Below are 21,633 nucleotides of genomic sequence, written 5' to 3' on the forward strand. Positions count from 1 at the left end.
GACACTAGTCCACTTCTTGCCCACCAATAAAAGTTTGACACCAAGATAAAAACGATTAAATAACTTTATTTAATCAATATTGATTTTTTTTTTTTGGTGGTGTTAGAGCGTTGAAAAACTTCCCCCATGCAGAGCAGCTTCTCACATCAACGTAAGCTTCGTCTTCAAGCTGACACATTCTCACGGCATTAGCACAACCCTTGGAAACATTCGAGGTCAAAGTTCACAGCAGTGTCGAGGGGAGATCTTTTAACTTGCGTGTTAAGGAAAACACGCCTCATGGCAATCAGTCATTAAAAAAATATAGATTTTTTTGAACTCACCTATTACGTACAAAATAGTTGCATTAAACAAAAATTGAAATATAAGATACCTATTGAGCCACATTTTTTAAGATGAGCACAATCATTCTTAAAATGAGGAAAGTAAAACAGTTTATTTGGATAACAAAATGATTAATTGAGACAGTAGATTATACTGTAATATACTGTTGAACCAGTTGGAAACATGGGTAGAATTAAACGGTCCTACCTGGAGGACGAGATATTTTGTAACCATTGGGAGTGTTCAACCTCATCGAATGGCAATGACCTATGGGATCCCTCAAGGCTCAGTTCCTGGACCCCTCCTGTTCATTTTATATATGCTATCCTTTAGTCAAATTCTTTAGAACTTTAATTTTGACCATCATAGCTATGTGGATGACACACAATTGCAGCTAGCAGTGTCTGCAGATGACGACAGTTAAATTGAGGTGTTGTGTCAGAGTCCAATAAAGATAAATAACTGCATGAGCCAAAATTTCCTTCAATGAAACCAAAACAAAACTGAGATTACGCTACATTACAAAAGATTACAGGATCACGTTACTGCTTGGTGGGTCAAATTGAAGAACGGCGTGGGCTGTATCCGACCCACCGGCCATATTTTTCACACCTTTCTCGACCAATTGTGAAATGTACATTATTTGGTAACTTCACTTGATTAAAAGTATCAAATTCAGATGTGATGACAGGCTGCCTCGCAATCAATAACAGTTTTGGTGGTCTACTATCATGTTTCCTAAGCTTGTCGAGCCAAGGCATTTATTTTAGGTCACAAAAACATCATGACATGCCAACAAACAAAAAAAATACACAAATATGTACTAAAAAAAAATGTCAATTTACTCACAAATGTCTTTACTCAGGGTGAAGTCTGGACCTGGTTAGTTGAACACGTTATTTTGGGTGAATGGTTTATTGCTCAGTCTGTCATCTAGTGAAAGAGCATTTTCCGGTAATTGTCGTGCCTGTCGCTATCCATCCATCCATTTTCTTTGCCGCTTATCCTCACGAGGGTCGTGGGGAGTGCTGGAGCCTATCCCAGCTGTCAACGGGCAGGAGGACAGGTACACCCTGAACTGGTTACCAGCCAATTGCAGGGCACATGAAGACAGACAACAGACACACTCACAATCACACCTAAGGGCAATTTACAGTGTCCAATTAATGTTGCACATTTTTAGGATGTGGGAGGAAACCGGAGTGCCCGGAGAAAACCCACGCAGGTACGGGGAGAACATGCACACTCCACACAGGGAGGGCTGGGATTGAATCCGGGTCCTCAGAACTGTGAGGCCAACGCTTTCCACCTGATCCACCGTGCCGCCCTAAGAAAATTGCACATTTTATTAATACGACACGACATCAATAGCCTGGGAGGGGGGGGAAAAATGAAGGAACAAACAAATTAGCAATTCAATGTCTTTCCCCACTTTGTGTGTGCATGTAACTGAAAATTATCAATACAATTGGTGGGATGCATCATAATCATGTTTTTGGGAATGGAGTCAACAATATCAGAAAAAGACAAGTGATCTGTCTTTAATGATCACGTAAAGACACTTTAGTGAAAGTCAGACGAACATCGTGACTGAACTCAAACATGAACTTGACAGATTTATTATTATTTTTTTTCCCCACTTTATACAACATATTCAAGACAAAACCTCTCTTATCAAGGAAATTCTGGCTTGAGAGGCAACGCTTTTGGGCAAATGTTCCCATGAGGAGGCACAGATGAGGCTGTTATGTATACACTGGCGTTAAGGCTCGCATACATGGGTAACATTTTGTTTTGAAATATTTTCTTTGCACACTGCACGTGATTTAAAAAAAAATGTATACAAAAAAAGACATCTGAAGAAACACATTCTCATGCTGTTAGCGCCATGGCTAAGCAGCAGGTGGCTCTGTAACCCCAAAGTACAAGACGGTTTTAGACGATTAGAACCTTGAAGAAGTCATTTCAAGAAAATATACAGAAACAGGTGTGACCATTGAAGGAAAACAAACAGCTAAATGTGAAAAAAAAAAAAAAAAAAACATTTTTGGGCTGTCAAGAGCATGCCAAAAGCAGCAGGTGGCACTTTATCCTCAAACTAATTGGCTCAAGTCAATTAGCCAATTGGGCCAATGAGAAGCCTGAAAAAAGTCATCTCCAAAAAAAGGCACAGAAACAACATCAAGCCAAATAAATGACAAATTAAAAAATTTAAATAACTTCATCTTTTCCATTTTGACTACAATGCATTGGCTGGGCGCCGAGAGCATGCCGAAGCAACAGGGGGCGCTGTAACTCCAAACTGTAAGATCATTGCAGCCAATTTTAGCTTAAAAAGCAACAAAATTGAACAACTATGGGGGGAAAAAAAATCATATATGGCCTCAGGAGGAAAGATTAGGGCCACACTGAAAAACCTTTAAAAATATATATCAGGATTTTTTTTTTTTAATTAAATCATTATAACATTGACATTGTGTACACAAGGTTTGAAAATAGTTTTGGAAAGTTAGGGCACATTAGTCCACTGCAACATAGTTGACATGTGGAAAAAAAAATCTCAAAACATAGAAAACAAATGTACATTTATTCAAAAATATGCGCAGTCGGTGTGTACACGGCCCAAAGTTAAGTAAGTGGTCAGCTATTTGCTCTACTGGCTGAAAACGTACCCTACATATGCAGTATAAATGTACCATTTATTTTCCATTGACGATATCAAGTTTATGAACTCCAGCATCTTTTTTTTTTTTTTAATCTTGTGGACTCTCCTTCTGGCAAAGTCCCCCGTTCACATTTTAGACAGAAATTCAAGTTGTAGCGACACCTACAGAAAGTGATCATCAATACACGACATTTAAACAGAGTCAGGATGTGGTAGAAAAATGATAAAAACAAACAAAAAAAACAACAACAACCCAGAAGTGTTTACCAGCACAAATACTGAACATTAAAGTGGCATCATCTTCACTGTGCATGTGGAAATGCCAAAATACTGTTAATTGTACGTTAATATGCATAACTGCTTTTGATTGAGTGTTTAAGATCGCCGGCCATCACCTTGGGGATCCCAGTTCAAGAACGTTTGTGAATGTGGGAAAAAAAAACATCGGATTCGACCAAATCGTCCAGGAATGGACCATCCACCCCCACCAAAACCTCAGAGCCACAACTGCGGTTCTTGTAAGACCCCTGAATGTTGATGACGGCGATTGGCTAAGCGCAGAGAACAAATATCATAAAAATGCACGCACCGACGATCATAAAGATGATTCCTCTTTAAAGCTACATCACATCCAGAACATTGCGGGGCTTTTACCTGCTACTTCTAACGCAATTTGGATCACATTCTTCACTTTACAAACAAAATACTTTCAACATATTTACGTATTAATTCATCAAATCAGAGGTTAGGATCGGCCCATTGTTTCATATCTTTGTGGAAATCTGTGGAAAACAAAAGGCTCTGTTCCTAGTGCACAAAGGCAAAGACAAGCTTAGATGTATTAAATGTGGAAGATTATTACCGCATTATCATTTCAATCGGCAAAAACAGAAATTGTGAGCAAGAAAGTGGGAATTCCAAAAGTGTATGAGTACGCACACACAAATGTTGTCGGTGTAGGGCACAGGGGTCGAACCCGTGGGCCGTGAAATCTTGCCGCAAAATTTCCTTGACTTTGCTTCTGAAGTAGCAATAAAACTGATAACTACCGGATGCAGAGGCAACTATTAAATATAACGCTACGATTATGAAGGTTCTTACTAAAAAGTGAGGGAGAAGATACGAGTAACGGCCTCAAACTCTCACTAAATCCCTAATCTGTAAACGAACAGCTCAGCTTCTGGCTAATTAAGGATAGCCATGGTTTTTTTTTTTTCAAGTACTAGTGCAGTAAAAACAGCCTCCAGGGGCTCTTCAGACAGAGCCAATGCATTAATAAATGCCATACCAATATTTCTTCAGCATAATAATTCACACTGTTACTGTTGTACTTATCTGCAGCCTGGCATTTCCTAAAAAGGAGACAAAATGATTGATACAGCATATTACCCGAAAGATTTACAAGGTTTCATTTTTCCATCCATCCATTTTCTTTGCCGCTTATCCCCACGAGGGTCGCGGGGAGTGCTGGAGCCTATCCCAGCTGTCAACTTGGCAGGAGGCGGGGCACACCCTGAACTGGTTGCCAGACAATCGCAGGGCACATGGAGACAAACAACCAATCGCACTCACAATCACACCTTGGGGCAATTTAGAGCGTCTAATTAATGTTGCACAGTTTTGGGATGTGGGAGGAAACCGGAGTACCCAGAGAAAACCCACGCAGGCACGGGGAGAACATGCGAACCCCACAAAGGCGGGTGCGGGATTGAACCCGGGACCTCAGAACTGTGAGGCCAACCCTTTACAGCTGCTCCACAGTGCTGCCCTGTACAATATCATATAGTGCTATTTATTTTCTTTTTCATTTTTCTAGTCTTTGGGTTTATTTCTGTCTTGGGTTCGCAAGATAATTTGTCATGAAAATGCCCAAAATGTCCTTCTGAAACTATTCTAGTCTACACACACACACACCACACACACACACACACACACACACACCACACACACACACACACACACACACACACACACACACACACACAGGTATTGAACTTGGGACTTCAGAACTGTGAGGTCAACGCTTTACCAGCTGATCCACCATGCCACCTGTTTTTAATTTTTAATGCCAGTAAATCAGTTCCTGTTAAAATCAATTTATTTTGCATTTCCTTCCATTATTGTGCCCACTATGATGCAAAATGTGAACTTAAAACCGGAGCTAGTACCGATTTGCATTTTTTTTTTTTTTTTTTTTTTTTTTGGGTAAGCATTCCACCTTGAGGCGGTTTCATCAAGGCCTGCTCTCTCGTACATTTTCCATTAACATTTACAACTTCAATTCCATTTGTTCCATCAAATTGTACATATTCATTTTTACCCAACATTTTATTCTTCTCCTTTTGGCTAATTTCTCTTGGCTGCGCTGCTTCCAGTACGTGCGCGTGGATGTTAGATTACATCCTGCCGTTTCCATTTAATCTGCCCCGGGGGCCTCCAGAATAAGTAATGCTGGTAGAAGAAACCGAATCTCTGTTTCCTGAACCGATCCGATGGCAACTATGCCTCACACGACCAGGTAGCAGACCCTCACTGACATCGTCAATTATTGGTCCACTCATTGGGTGGTCAGAACTGAACTCGTTTTCGCCAATTTCAACTAGCAAAACATGGCTGCCGCGCTCTGCACACGATAGATCCAACAAGCAGCATGTCTGGTTAGTATGATGTGATTTCATTACATGTTTTTGCCATATTAATAGATACTGTACATATAAATTCTGGATTGTTCCAGATGATGCTTGTGGCACAGCTGCGCATTGTTACATTGCGTTTGTGTATTGATGGTTTCTTTATGTCGGGTAAGTCCCCGCTGGGGGGGCCGGGTACTAAACAGCATTAGAACCAGCCCCACCGTCACTAACGAAGTCGGCGGCGACGCAAACAAGTTTGACACCCCTGCTCTATGCGCAGGAAGAAAACACAGCAATTAGAGACGGACAGCAAACGGTGCTGATATTTGGCAGTGGGATTAAGTTCCGCCCGTGATGCTACTTGCGGCGACAAGAGAAGTCGTCGTAAAGCAGATAAAAGCGAGTAGCGGCGCCACTACGAGGTCGGCTCGTCTTGTACGCGGACTTCCTGTTTCTCTTAGCAGCGGTCGTCTTCGTCGCTCAGCGGCTCGACGGCGCCGGCTTGGCTCGCCTGCGTCAAGTTCTTTCGGAAATGCCCGTTGGGGACTTGCCAGGAGTGTCTGAGCTGAGGCGCTGAGCTAATGGCGTTGGCGCGTCCCAAACTGGTCGCCACGGCGGTCTCAAAAGTGAGATGTTCTTGCCTCTCGCCCGCTTGGCCTCCCCCGAGGTCCTCGTGAAACGGAAGGTAAGGCTCTGAGATGTAACGGTGAGGAGACGGATGGCTCGGGCCGGACGCCCGGCGCGGGGAGGGCCGGGCCTGCTCGGAGGCCGCCGGGCAGTCCGAAAGCCGGCCGGGTCCCGCCGGAGAGGCGGCCGCCGCGGCGGGGGGGTGCTCTCGACACACCAGGGGGGAGTACGAGATGTGAGGACGAGGGCGGGAGGGCGTCTGTGGGAGCTGGCGCCGATTACGAGGGGTGCTGGAGTCTGAAGCCGAATGGGCGGGACTGGCGGACGTGTTCAACTGTACACAGAAATCGTTTGATTATTCATCATAACCATTGACCATTTGCGTGTGAAATATTCAGGAAACACTGGCTTTTAATTGTAATTTGAAGCTTTACTCACGTTTGAAACCCAAAACCCTAGCTTGAAATGTCTGTTCGAAAACCTAATTTGAAACCCGAATCCTGTCTTGGAACCCTGACCCAAATATGAAACCTAAAACTTGTATTGAAACCCGAACCTGGCTTGGAACCCTAACCCTAACCCTATTAAAAACTCTAATTGAAACCCCAAGAAAATCTTGAAAATACTGAACCTTAATTCAAGACCCTAATTCAAGAACTTTGATCTGAAACTTCAGAGCCTGACTCGATCTTGAAATCTCAGCATTTACTTTAAATTAGTTGGAAATCTTAACGCTAGCTTGAAGTCCTACTTCAAAACCCAAACATCAGCTTAAAAACCCTAATTTGAAATCCTAACCCTAATTACAATTGGGAACATAAAGCTTAGCTCAACCGCTGAACTTGAAAGCCAAACCCTGACTTGAAACGGTACTGATGACTTCAAAAACCATTTGGAAACCGTAATCCTGTCTTGAAACTGTCATTTAAAACAAGAACCCTATCTTTAAAGGCTAAACCTCTAAACGCTCATTTGAGACCCCAACCATAACTTGAAACCCGACACATCGCAGACCCTGGTTTGGAATCCTTATCTGAAACCCTGAGACGGTCCCGGCGCGCTCTCACTTGTCTCTGCAAGGAGTGAGGGCGTCCTTCCTTAGGCGAGAGGGAGCGTCTGGTCTCGCACGACGGGTCTCGGCTGCGCTCCTCAGAATTGCAGCGGGACACGTCTGGGGACAGCAGGTGGCGCCGCTCTTTGGACCGCCCCCTTTCGTGACTACTTTGATTGATTCTCGGGCCTGTCGTTGGAGTACACATCCAAAGTTTACAGGTAAAAAAGGTTATTAATCACAAAATTGTGATATAGCTTTATAAATATAGAAAGTATTCTATCCGTCTCAGGTGAGCCGGACCCTATCCTAGCTGACTGCGTGAGAGGAGTATAGAAAACCATTTGGCACTCATAGTAACCCCTAAGAACAATTAAGGGTCTTCAATGACGCTAACATACCATAATTCCCGGCCTACAGAGCGCACCTGATTATTAGCCTCACCCATTACATTTGTAAAGGAAATACCATTTGGTATAGGCATATGCCGCAACACATTGAAACACGACATATTTATAAAGAAAGACGGTACACATATAGTTTAACGCTAATGCTAACGCCACCGCACATGATAATGCTAACGTCAGCACCACGCTAACAGGGGTGGTTAGATAAAAAAAACATACTGGTAAAAATCACTGAGACACGGCAATAACATACTAGCGCAGCGCCAAGAGGGCCGGACCGGTAAAAGTCCCTTCCTCGGCACATATATTCCACCGGTCTCACTCTTACCTTTTCTGCTCGAGTGTGCCCGGCCTACAGAGCACACCTGGTTATATGCCTCACCCAGCACATTTGTAAAGGAAGTACCATTTGGTACAAACATAGGCCGCAGCCATGTAAAAGCCACAAGTGCCCACATTGAAACATGAGATATTTCCAAAGAAAGACTGTACACAGAGAGTTTAATGCTAATGCTAACGCCACCACACTGCTAACGCTTACAGGGCTGGTTAAACAAAAACATACTGGTAAAAATCACTGAGACACGGCAGTAACACGCTACCGCAGTGCTAACAGGGCCGGACCGGTAAAAGTCACTTCCTCGGTACATATATTCCACCGGTCTCACTCTTACCTTCTCCGCTCGAGTGCCCCCTTGCGGCCGTTAGAAAAAAAATGCACATATTAGCCGCATCACCGCATAAACCGCAGGGTTGAAAGCGTGTCAAAAAAGGCGCGGGTTATAGGTTGGAAATTACGCTACATGTCTTTGGAGTACCCTGTCAAATTCTAGAAATATGACACATACATGAAAAGAAAAGCCAAGGTTAAAAAAAAAAAAAAAGTCACCTCGATAGTTCTTCTGTCGAAGTCTGTACGTGTTGTCGGGGCTGACTCTCTCCAGGGAATGCTGTTCTTGCCACAGGCGATTCACACACTGGTCTCCGATGGTGGAGAAGGACCGCTTCATCGGTTTTCTGTCCGTTGACATTCCGGGCTGCAGAGGCGCAGATGTTACCGGGTGGGTTAAATTCCCGTAAAAACAACAACTTTGTAGACAGTTCCTAGCTGCTAGCTGCATACCGTGCACAACCTTGACTATTATAAAGTAAATCTGCAATTGACTAAAATTATTTTGCCTGTGTGTTAGATATGCCGGGGCCCGGTGGGGTGGCGTGTCTGCGTGAGTGTCTGGGTGTGGGCCGTGGCTGACAGCTGCTCCTGCATGGATGTGCTGACTGTGTTTACAATCGCTAGATTTCCACCATACCGCGATGACATCGGCGCCAGATACATATGGTCCCGATCCAAAAACATCTAAGACAGGGGTCTCAAACTCAATTTAACTTGGGGCCGCTGGAGGCGGAGTCTGGCGGAGGCTGGGCCGCAGCCTCGGGGCACACGGAGTTGTGTGGAATTAAAATTAGAAATTAACAACAATCCCATCTTCTCAAACATCTTTTTTTTTTTTTTAAAAGAAAATAAGATGAAGGACGCTGGTGTTTACAACTTGAGTGTAAAACTTCGAAAACAAAAGAAAAAAAAAAAAACTTTACAATGCTGCTGTAACTTTCTCATTAAAAATTGTTGCTCCACACACAACACTGTAAAAGTGCCATCCATATAAAACTCAAGGGCCGCACTACCATTACACTTTCATATAATGTGGGGGCCGCAAAATATCATCTCGCGGCCCGCAAATGGCCCCGCGGGCCCCATGTTTGAGACCCACGATCTAAGACATAATGAGGGCGTGAAAACCGAACTGCGATATATCAAGGGAAGTTTTGTGATCCGGATTTTGGATTTCCTACCTGCGGCTCCACAGCCAGTCTGGGCATGGAGGAAGCTCTGATGGATAACGCGCGCTGAGGTGACTTGCAAACTGCCGCCTCTGCCCTCGACTGTTGCGTCACTTGGTTGTACTCAACGACATCGGGCACCTACACGGAGGTCACAGCGAGGGTGCCCAATGAAGCTTTTGTCATTATGAAATTTGGTATTTTTCAAAATATTATTGCGAGTGAAGGAATTTGTCAGTCGTCGCTCGCTGAGGACGGGGGTGGAAAACTTGTGTCTTCGAGGGCCGCGTTTAATATTTAAAATGGTCAGAGATGAGGTTGAAAAAAAGCCCGTTCAATAGTTACATGTGTATTTTGATAAAACAATTCATAATAATTTGATTATTTACAATTCACTTAAATTAAGTAGGCACTTGTTAAAAAAACAGATATGTTATCTATATGTAAAATTATTTGACTTATTCTATGATTTACAATAATTATTCAACAAGTTCCATAAAAAAGGAAACAGATTTGATGTAATTTGTAATTGATTGAATGTTAATTAAGCAATTATTTAATAATATTATTAGCAAATATTTACATTTATATAATTATTCCATGAGATAGATAGAGAAATAAATAAATCAACTCAATACATTTTAACGAATCAATTTTATGACGATAACATTGTAAATGAATGCAACATGTACCACAGGACCCTTGATTAGGCTTGGTGGGCCGAACAAAAGAAAGTAGTGGGCCAATATTTATAAGAAAATTATTGTACACATGCACTGTAGATCTCGGCCCATTACTTGGATACGTTTCTGTAATAGAATATATTGTATATGAATAACCTATTTTTATATTATTATGATAGCATACATATCATAAGAAACAAGTTCCTAAAATTATTTTACTTCCTCCTATGCCTTTTGAATATCTAAACTGTGTACATTTAATTTCTATATACAGTATTACATCGTGTCAATCAATTTGGGTTTGCGGCTAAAAAATTGATTTATTTACGAAAGAGTTTTTACCAGTGTGTCTAAATGGTAGTGGTGGTGGTGGTGAGGGATTTGATACGGGTGGTAGGGCGGGTAGTAATCATCGTTCTCCTCTCCCTCCCCGGACCGAGGCCGCGGCCGCAGGAACATATCTTGGGGGGAGACGGGGCTGAGGGCCACAAAGCCCCCTTTGGTGCTGGAGGAACACATAAAATAAACACGCATCACCAACACGTGTGAAACGGTACAGGATTGTTTGTGCAAGGCAAGGGACGAGAATGAGGGCTTGTGACGACGACGACGGGAATTCAAAAGTGTCATATTTACAGAGCTGATCCCGCACTGTGCCCGAGGTACGCCAGAGATTTGGCATTGCAGATGATTTCTTGAGGCAAGGACGACGCATCCATACGCTGGAACATGGGCGCGTGTTTCTGTGAGGAGGAGGAGAACACAACAAAGTATATATATATAAAGTTCAATTTTGGAGGAAAGAAAACTGCTTAGGACCAACGTTCCCTCTAATTTTTTTTACGAGTCTGAGCAAACACAGTAAGCCCGTGAGCGCCCCCTGTGACCACCGAGAGCAACATCAGACGTACGCACTGTGGTCAGATCAGTGTCATCCATTGAAGTAACACGGCTCATTAAAAGGTTCAGATTACATTCCCACCAGAATATTTTTCATTTTTTGCAAACTTACACTGAAAATGTCAACAAACATTGCTAACCAAACCAAGCCAACTATGAAATATAGATTTGAAATGTTGCTTCAAACTGTGTTTTTTTTTTTTAACCCACAATGATATGCCCGTCTGTTTTTCTTGGCGTAAAACTGAATTATTGCTAGCAGAATATCTTGCAAGTTGAAAGATGAATGATGCTACTAAACAGTTTTAAGGTTAACGTTATGTTGCCTCCTATATTTAAAATACACAATTAGCTTTTTGTGCACCGTATCGGCTGTGCTTTCATCCTCGATCAGGCTGTGCCAAGGTGGAATTTTAACATTACACACCAATTGTAATTATCCATTTAAGAGTTGAGGGGGCGGAGTCAGGTAAACTGGTGTGGCCTGTCAGCAGCTCGTTAAAAAAATAGACGTCTGATGAAAAAAGATGGCACTCTGCGGCGGCCCCTAACGGGACAAGCCGAAAGAAAAAACAAGAAGAAGAAGGCTGTTGTTCACTGCGCTGGATCTCTCTTTTCATCTGCGCCGAGAGTGCGCGACAAGTGTGCAAATGCGCAGTTGCGCAGCTTCGAGGGAACATTGCAAGTTAGGACTAAATAAAATATTGTATTTTATGCTACCGTTTGTAAATGCTACAAATTTCAGTTTGTTTACAATGGAAGATGTTCAACTTGTCCAAGAGATTATGGCCAATTTAAATTTTGGGCCCCATTGCAATCCAAATTAGGAATGAACAAATAAAAGGAATAAAAGGAGGGTGAGAACAAAACAAAAAGTCAATCTACTTGTTCCTCCAGCTGCTGTCGGAGTTTCTTGGCTTTGCTCTGCTTGTAGTAGTCCATGATCATCATGGCGGCATAGATCTTCCCTATGGTCATGTCACTAGCTGAGAAAAGGAAAACAAATCTAAATACTGACTGTGATTTCAATAACAGACAGAATTATGAATTTTTTTTATTGAGACCTTACCTTTGTTGATAGGAACCAGAAGGTCCAACATCTTCTGAGAGAGGTGAGGCCAGATGACACTGATTTCCTTCTGAAGGTCCAAATCCATCTGATTTCTATCCTCTCCTCCTGTGCATCCAAACAGTGAGGACTCTGAGCTAAGAGTGCTGCACCACCAGATGGCGCTGTTCCTTTCATTTAATTTGCATTTTATATTTAACACAGAGCGGCAATTCCAGTCGCAAAATATGAATGCATTGCAATCGAAGGCCAATTCCCACCTAATTTCTAAATGAAGAAAAAAAAACAGTTTTTGTATGTGATTTATAAAAAAAAGTTTTTTAGGCTTTTTTGTTAAAGTTGTCATAACTACTGTATTATCGGCGGCGTGGTGGGGAAGCTGGAAAGCTCACAGTTCTGAGGTCTCGGGTTCGATCCGGGCCCCACCTATGTGGAGTTTGCATGTTCTCCCCGTGCCTGCGTGGGTTTCCTCTCACATCCCAAAAACATGCAACATTGATTGGACAAGGTGTGATTGCGAGTGCGGCTGCTTGTCTCAATGTGTCCTGCGATTGGCTGGCAACCAGTTCAGGGTGTACCCCGCCTCCTGCCCATTGAGAGCTGGAATAGGCTCCAGCACTCCAACAACCGTCGTGAGGATAAGTGGCTAAGAAAATGGATGGATGGATGGATGGATAACAACTATCATCAAAATGAAAAAAAAAAAAATCAGGAACTATTTCATGAGTGTCGCGACCATGTACAACTTTTTAAAATCTAATTACAGAAATAAATCAAATTTTCCCCCTTGCAATTTTTTCAGGGTAACCCATCTATCTTCAGTCATTTGCTGTGAAAGGCCCCTTTATAACATAAAAATATTGCCCTAAAGCCATTTTGTAGCATCTTGAAGTGATTTGAGGAGTTTCATTCAGTCGCTTGCTATGATCTCCTTACACCTGTTGGCAAATTCTAAACCTTTTTTTGCATCGATCTCATGGCATGTTGGTGCCAAGGAACAAAGTTGAAGTGAGTTGAGGAGCTTCACGTAGCGCTTTTGTGCCATTTTGTTGCACCTTTAAGCAATTAAAACCTTTTTTTGGAGGGCAGATTGTTTTTCCACTCCCAAACGTTTTGTATTCTCGGCTGGACTCAATCCCTACCCACCGTGATTAGTAAGGAAAGTCTCTTTTCTTCTTTATTGAGATGCACCTTTACGTAAAAAGTAATCCATCCATCCATTTTCTTTGCTGCTTATCCTCACATGGGTCGTGGGAGTGCTGGAGCCTATCCCATCTGCCATTGGACAGGAGGCGGGGAACACCCTGAACTTGTTGCCAGGGCACATAGAGACAACCAGACGCACTCACAATCACACCTAGGGACAATTTAGAGTGTCCAATTAATGTTGCATGTTTTTGGGATGTGGGAGGAAACCAGAGTGCCCGGAAAAAACCCACGCAGGCACGGGGAGAACATGCAAACTCTACACAAGTGGGGCCGGGATTGAACCCGGGACCTCAGAACTGTGAGGCCAACGCTTTACCGGCTGCTCTACCGTGCAGCCAAAGAGGAATCCTCATGGAGTAATTTTCTTTTTTAGCAGGAAATCCCAACCATCCATCAATTTATCTTGTCTGTGCATTTTTGACTACACTTGCAAATGGGACGCTAATGAGTTTCTGCTTGTGTTCTTGCTGGTGAACATTTCTTCATATATATATATAAAAAAAAAAAAAAATCATTTGCCAAAAGACAAGTTAAGAAGCTACTATCTGACTTCACTTGAAGAAGTGTGAATATTTTGACAATCCTCCCGACCTCCAGCTATCTTGACTTCCAGGGCGGTGCGGATGAGGGCCATGAGAGTGGAGGTGAAGTGGACGGACATGTCGTCGTCCACGGGCATGTTCATCAGGACGAGTCTCTGAGGGGTTGTAGAGACACGCAGTATCATAATCAGAAAAGACAAGTCACATCACAAACGCAAATTTATACGAAAAGCCCGTGACCACGAAGAGAACAAGCAGTAGAAAATGAACAAAGGGATTTTCAAAAGAAGCTCAGAACTGCTGTATATTAAAGCAAAATGAAATCTTCCAAGTCGAAATAAATGCACGTAGCCAAAGCCATTCCAGATACTGTACACTCACTAGCCACAATACTAGGTACACTTTTAAAGGAGCTGTTTCCGATATTTTCATGATTAATGACGTGAGTGTGACACAACAACAGCTATAAAAAAAACGTTTGATCATGCGTCGTATTATGCGGGTGCACCCAGTGTTGTGGCAACAACATGAACACATGCACGCTGATGCAATGAGGGAGCACATGCATGCATTCTACCATGGCGCAGTAACCAAAATGAAGTATGATGAGAAGAATTAGCATGTGGATGATTAACAACTTTCTTGGAAAGGAGCCGCATTCATTAAACAGCCGCCGACAGCAAATACATATTTTGGTACACACATCCTGATAATCGATGCCAAATTTGCGCATTTAGCCTCCCTTCTGGTAAAATTCAGCATCGGTTGTTTTCCTGAAAAACTGTCCTGCAGTTATCATGTGTTCAGTGATTTTCTTCCCTCCATCTGCTAGAAAAACGTCAGGCTGGGAATGTGAAATCTGTTCAGTAATTAACTTTGCAAATGCTTGCGCATGGCCGACACTCAGCTGGACTCCACGATTGTGGCAAAGAAAAACCTCGTGAGAGGGAACGATAAGCAGTAATGAGGCGACCTAAAGCTCGCGCGGTTGCAGAGGAGCAACGGAGCGCGTTGAGTGTTTTGTTAAGTGGCCTCGCGAGTCATTCATCAAAACACAAATGGCAAGAAGAACGAGATAAAACCACGGGTGTTGAATTTTTTCCACTGAGGTTACATACAGAAAAAAAAAGAGAGAATCCCACTTCAAGCTTGTGTTTATGAAGCCTAGTAAAAACTATTTCTATGTTCAATGTCACCATATTCTATGGAGTTGAAAAAAACAAAACAACAATCATCTTTTTAAGCCTTTTTTTAAACTCTTAGTCTTTATCTAGCTACATTTTAAAGGCCAGTAAAAACAACAAAAAAAATTACGGTGAGCCTCAAATGGCCCCCAGGTCTGATTTTGGCCTCCACCGAGGGAAAATTTACTCTTAACCTCAGTGTTCTAAAAAAAAAAAAAAATAAACCCCAAAAGACTGGATGCCTCATTGGCCACCAAAACTGAATTCGCCATCCGCCTTCTTGATATTCCCAAAACAAGCATGCGTTAATCGCCATTTTCATGGCTTTGAGGAAACATTCCACAGGTAAGTTAAAAATATTTACTTTGACACTGTTAAATTTTGTTTGTGAAGTTTTTTTTTTTTAATTTTCTGATGAGCTTAATTCACTTGAACAAAGTTTTGCTTACAGTTGTTCACTCTCTGCTTCACCTTTATAAGCTGATAATTTTTCACAAAAAAAGCAATGTAAATATTTTCCCAAACTTCAGCAAGAAAACACATTTTCTGTGAAATTTTTGATGAATTTCATAATACAGAATTCTGCAAATTTAATTTAATTTTCAAATGCGAGGGAACAAGTTTAAATTTGTCTGAAATAGGATGTTGCAGAGACCATTGCGAGTCCTCATTTTCAAAAATATATCTCACTGACTTAAAATTGAATGTTTTTATGACAAAAAAATGCTTAGTTTTTTGCCATGTTATGATAATAGTCACAGAAATTGGGCCCTAGGTAATATGCAATGTTTCTTGCTTGTCGCGGTGTTCTGTCTTTCCTCTGTACTTAGCCTTTTTTTGGCTTACCGAGTTGAATAAAAAATCCTTCCTGTTACCAGAACTGAAAAAATGTCAAGCTCACACACGACCAGTTTTAATTCTACATGCCAAACTGTGAGAAACCCCCCCCGGCATAACCCAACCTGTAAACCATGTCCCGCAAACGCTTTGGGAGTACCAAGATGGCAGCCAACTGGCTTCAACCAATCGACATACCGCTCGATGTGAATGTGCTATTCACTCTTTTTTTTTTTTCTCGATCAGTGCTTAACCTAGCTTCTGATTTTTATTTGATTAATCCACAGTCTTCTTCATTGTATTTCCATCAGTCTGGGTGACAACAGGCTGCCTCTCATAGGTTAGTCTCAGTACTACAACAGACATCTCGCTTTGGAAAGTTCATTTCCAATTGCGGGGTAAAAAAAAAAGTTAAGATGTTAAAAATCGGAACGCGTGTACCCCGCTTTAGTCGTCTGCCCAAAAGCAAAGAAAACCAAGCGCTTCATCTGCCAGTGAACAGATATAACTGCTTCCAATGAACAATACGGCTCCATGCAGTCAACATAAAATACTTTTCCTTTTTTTTTTTGTAAATAAAAATCAAACTGTGATCTCGAACAGCGCTTCCCCTCAGATACATGAGCAAACATTTTAGGGTCTACCTTGTAAGCCACCTTGGAGGGGCATTTCTTGCCGAGGCCAAGGGGTGGCGACATGTTGGTCAACATCTCGTACATGTCAGTGTAATGGATGCGACCGCTGTGGGCACCCGGTAGTCATGACAACGGAGGGTGATGGAGGGAGAGGAAATGATTTAAAAATAAAAAGAGAAAATGAGAAAAACAGAATGGTGGGAAAAAAAGAGAAGATTATTCCAGTGCATCACACAACAGTATAGAGGAAAAACGTGTCACGTTCTTTCTATGCTGAGTTTAGGGCATAGAAATTTCAGGCAAACATCATGGACAAAATGAGCAAAAGGAACGACAGCCTGGATCTGGTGCAAATAGCATACTCGCGCGGTGCACGCGCGTATGCGGAATCTTTAAAACCAGATCCACAGGGCAGAAAGGGACAGGCCTCCCGCAATTGGCTGCACGTTTGGATTAACAAAGTATCCAATTTTCGAATTTTCATGGCTGCCGCCATTTTGGCGTGTCACATGACCTACGTGCGCGGATGAGACATATTACGTGCCGCACCAAAGGCTCGATTACATGGGACACAGTTGTGGCCAGTGCTGATTTCTTGGATTTGCGGTCAGAAGGAGCTACATTGTGTCTTTGTAGACCTAGAGAAAGCCGATGACAGAGTACCAAGAGAGGAACCGTGGTACTGCATGCGCAAGTCTTGTGTGGCGGAGAAATATGTTGGAATAGTACAGGACATGTATGAGAGCAGCAGAACAGCGGTGAGGTGTGCCGTAGGTGTGGCAGAAGAATTTAAGGTGGAGATGGGACTGCATAAGGGATCCGCGCCGAGCCCCTTCCTGTTTGCAGTAGCAATGGATAGGTTGACAGACGAGGTTAGACTGGAATCCCCTTGGAACATGATGTTCGCAGATGATATTGTGATTTGCAGTGAAAGCAGGGAGCAGGCAGTTAGAAAGATGGAGGTACGCAATGGAAAGGAGAGGAATGAAGATTAGCCGGAGTAAAGCAGAATATATGTGCGTGAATGAGAAGGGCGGAGGAGGAAGAGTGATGCTCCAGGGAGAAGAGATAGCGAGGGTGGATGACTGATGACCCCCCACTGGAGCTCGCTCGTCAGACTCCGCATCATTCCTGTCCGAAGAGCCACCCGAATAGTCAACATTATTTACAGCCACAGGTTCAAATCTGTGTGTGCGTATTCCTCAGTCTTCCCAATCAACCGATACTGCGATTTCTTCATCAGATGAGGATAAATCCGAGAAATCAGCGCGGGCCATGCTGGTGTCCCATGTAATCGAGCGTTTGGAACGGCACGTAACACGTCACATCCGCCCACGTAGGTCATGTGACTTGCGAAAATGGCGGCACCCCTGAAAATTCGGAATTGTCGACAAAAACCTTCTCAAAACACTATTTGATTAAATGAGAGAGGATTTAACATCACATTGTCAAGATCGAGTAAATATTACATGACCTATTGGATACATTGTTAATCCAAACCACCGGAATTTCCCTTTAAGTTTCCGGCATTGCTCATCAGGTCAATGCTGAGAGATGCTCTCATCAAGCCACCCCACTCCAAAAAAGACAAATGGGGGGAAAAAGTAATCTTGTACCGGATAAAACTACACAAATACCGTCATAAAGTGGAATGCAAAAGACTAAGAGTAAGAGTTTTTTGTTATACTCATTCAGTAAATGTGACTCCTCCCCCCCAAAAAAAAGCGAATCCCTCATTAATTTCACATAAAAATGTATTTGGATTGTTCATTTTGTAATATTCTAGCTGATGTTGAGTAGAAAAAGTGAATTGTTGGGTTTTCTGGAGCTGCAAGTCTTGGAATCATAAAACACGAATTCTTGAAATATTGCACTCCGAACTGAATACTGTATTAAAAAGTTTCCCGCAATGTTGTCATTTCTGGAGATGTGCTTTTGTAACCACACTCATCTCTCTGCATTGAAACAGGGGGTCATGCTAACAGCGTGGGGAGCCCCGTCCGTCCCTTAGTACCCCGGACACGGGACTGTCGTGGTTCTTTGCGCATCGCACTCCTGAAAGAGTCAAGCAAGGTGGCGACAGTCAGTCAAGACCAAAGAAGAAAAGGGACAAAGGAAGACGTCAGCGAGGATCCTGCACGACGGAGGCGGAGTGCGTTTTTTTTTTTTTTTTTTTTTTTGGGGGGGGGGAGGGGCAAACCTTGCATGCCACCCTGTGAGGGCAATTCTTCCCAAAGCCAAGAGGAGGAGGGAGAGAGCGCACAACTTTGTACATCTCCTTATAGTGGATCCTCCCGCTGGAAAGAACATATTACCAGTCTTAAGTTCGACACGAAAAAAAAAGACTAAAAGTGGACGCTGCTTAGGTCAAACATACATTTTAAACCCTCACCGGACACTTCTTTAGGTAAACAGCTCTCAAACCATAAATAGTCTACAAAGGGAACAATAACTTTCAACACCAGAGAGATCTGAATTTAATAAAATGTTGACGGCATTATTTTGCGCTGTAAAAATGCTCCAACGGTGTATTGATGTTTTGGTTAAAAAATATATTTAGGTAAGAGTGTCATACAGCTTTGGACTAAATATTTATAAATAAAGTCCAACTTCTGTTTCCAAATTTGTCATCCATCCATTCATTTTCTTAGCCGCTTATCCTCACAAGGGTAGCGGGGAGTGCTGGAGCCAATCCCAGCTGTCAACGTGCAGGAGGCGGGGGACACCCTGAACTGGTCGCCAGCCAATCGCAGGGCACATCGAGACAAACAGCCGCACTCACAATCACACCTAGGGGCAATTTAGAGTGTCCAATTCATGTTGCGCGTTTTTGGAATGTGGGATGCGGGAGGAAAACCGGAGTGCCCGGAGAAAACCCAGGCAGGCACGGGGAGAACGTGGAAACTCCACACAGGCGGATCCGGGATTGAACCCAGGACCTGAGAACTGTGAGGCCAACCCCTCGCCAGCTGAGCCACCGTGCCGCCCAAACTTGTCATTCAAATTAAAATTTATTGATGACACGCATGCACACGCGCACGCACACACATGTAGAGTTCCAGTCATCTAGTTAATAAAAGGTTGAATTGGGGCAGCTGAATTGTTCTTTTTGTGTATTTTTTTTCCCCGCTTCCAAAAAGATTTAAAAAAAACACTTTGGCAATTATGTTATTTGACTAATGATATTACAACTAGTTTTACAGGTATTATTGCAAATGTGATAATTAGAACAACAAAGTGAACAAAGACTGAGTGCCGCTGACCAGGCCGCCCGATCGTACTCCCCCCAGATCCGGACGAACTCATCCAAGTGGTGGGGGCCCAGGATGGACGAGTCTCGAGTCAGATACTCAAAGTTATCCATGATGACGGCCACAAATAGATTTAGCATCTGGACAGAAAGGCGGCAGAAATATGAATGAAAATTTTGAATGCTGTCACACGAGAGCACCGAAAGGAAAATGTAAGCAAAATGAAGGAAGCGCGTTTGTTTTCTTTTCTCACCAGGAAGGAGCTGAAGAAGATAAAGGACACAAAGTAGAAGTAAGCAAAGTCCGAGCCGCAGCCTCCCTCCTGCCCGCTGTTTGGTACGGGTGAGAGATTGGAGGGGTCCGCCTCACACTGCTGCCCCCCCAGACAGGACAACATGATCTCCTGCCACGATTCCCCCGTGGCACTCCTGCAAAAACAACAGTTAAAAAAAAAAAAAAAGTCATATTTAATGAATCCCTTTTTTCACCCTGTGTCACAAGACTTAACGGGTTAGGTGCGTCGCAGGAAGCATCCGTCAGCTTCTGACAACAAGTGGCCCTTCGGGTACTTTTGGAAGCGTGGCTTTAACTCCGTAACCTAGCAACAACCCCGCAACAATACCGCGGTGGAGAAGCGAATGTGAGCGCGCCGGTGAAGCAAAATATTCAATTTCGTTTGGGGTGTTGGATTCGTGTCGCACTCGGAGTTGTGTTTGACGCCAACAAAGAATGTTTGGATGGCTGGAAATGGAATTTTGATGCACAGAAAAAAATCAAGTCAAATAGTAATACTTTTGCTAAAGCAATAACAATGATGCAGATGTGTCACAACAGACGAGACAGATATTCAAAGAGATTATTCTATGGAATTCTATGGAAAGATCGATGGATTTCGGCAATTAAACGTGATGGATGGTGCCCAACCGAAATATACACACGCCTGTATAACGATTGCTTCATTTCAGGTAGGAATGATTCTTCTCAATCTCAAATAACCAAGAAGTATTTATAATGCCAAGTTGGCTCATTTGAGAACAACGTGTATTAAAAAAAAAAAATGTCTGTCGCAGAGAGGTTTACGGAGGTTAAGGTATGGCTGCAATAGGCTTCCGTGTACAGAGGAGACGACTCCCTATCCTAAAGTTTTTGAACGAATGCGAGTTTGTGTAAAACCAGGGGTCATTTATTTAAACATTGGAATTTGTATTCAATACTTGCTGAAAAGATCGATGGATTCCAGCAAAGGTTAACGTGTGGCCCAACACGCTTCCGCGTTCACGAGCCGTCAACCCGTCACCACGTGGGATTTTTTCCTGATTGAGAACAGATCCAGCATCAAAGTATTTGTATGCGTCCAGGCTTTTATACGCTTTCAATCTTTTCCGTGGAAATCTCGACGACTTACTCACCAGATCCATGTGTATATCCACTTGTCCGAGACAAGCGGAAGCGAATTAACAGTCAAATTTCTTATCGGCAAAAACATCGACTTCGGCATTAAATATGGGTCCTCTATGCCAAGTTTATCTAATTCTTCCACATACCTTAGTTTATTTTCACCTTCTAAATGACTAACAGTATTAGACAAGACTCTGGGCAAGACATATTTCCGTGTCGTCTCCAACCGACTTAGCATTGAGCAATGGTTAGCTTGACCGGCAATATGGCGACGTAAACAAAAGTCACGTGATTTTATGACGTAGGTGCACGAGCTCTATATTTTCAGTGCAAACCCAAGACCTCCAGTCGTACTAAAGAACACACATTCAGGTAC

The 21,633-nt window shown here is 42.9% G+C and overlaps 1 protein-coding gene across 1 annotated transcript in view; it reads right to left on the bottom strand.

The window, feature by feature from the left end:
- Positions 1 to 4,936: 4,936 nt before the first annotated feature.
- Positions 4,937 to 21,633, bottom strand: part of LOC133503228 (voltage-dependent R-type calcium channel subunit alpha-1E) — a 120,097-nt gene continuing 103,400 nt past the window's right edge. The window contains exons 37-48 of the mRNA XM_061824603.1: positions 20,113 to 20,287; positions 19,872 to 19,999; positions 16,618 to 16,714; positions 14,002 to 14,107; positions 12,202 to 12,309; positions 12,018 to 12,118; positions 10,869 to 10,975; positions 10,575 to 10,737; positions 9,562 to 9,690; positions 8,597 to 8,744; positions 7,317 to 7,489; positions 4,937 to 6,583 (exon numbers count right to left, since the gene is read on the bottom strand). Of these exons, the coding sequence (XP_061680587.1) occupies positions 6,080 to 6,583; positions 7,317 to 7,489; positions 8,597 to 8,744; positions 9,562 to 9,690; positions 10,575 to 10,737; positions 10,869 to 10,975; positions 12,018 to 12,118; positions 12,202 to 12,309; positions 14,002 to 14,107; positions 16,618 to 16,714; positions 19,872 to 19,999; positions 20,113 to 20,287 (1,939 nt within the window). The 3' untranslated portion in view covers positions 4,937 to 6,079. The remainder of the gene's footprint in view (positions 6,584 to 7,316; positions 7,490 to 8,596; positions 8,745 to 9,561; positions 9,691 to 10,574; positions 10,738 to 10,868; positions 10,976 to 12,017; positions 12,119 to 12,201; positions 12,310 to 14,001; positions 14,108 to 16,617; positions 16,715 to 19,871; positions 20,000 to 20,112; positions 20,288 to 21,633) is intronic.

This window comes from Syngnathoides biaculeatus, chromosome 7, assembly GCF_019802595.1.
Source record: "Syngnathoides biaculeatus isolate LvHL_M chromosome 7, ASM1980259v1, whole genome shotgun sequence".
In the NCBI taxonomy this organism is placed as follows: Eukaryota; Metazoa; Chordata; class Actinopteri; order Syngnathiformes; family Syngnathidae; genus Syngnathoides; species Syngnathoides biaculeatus.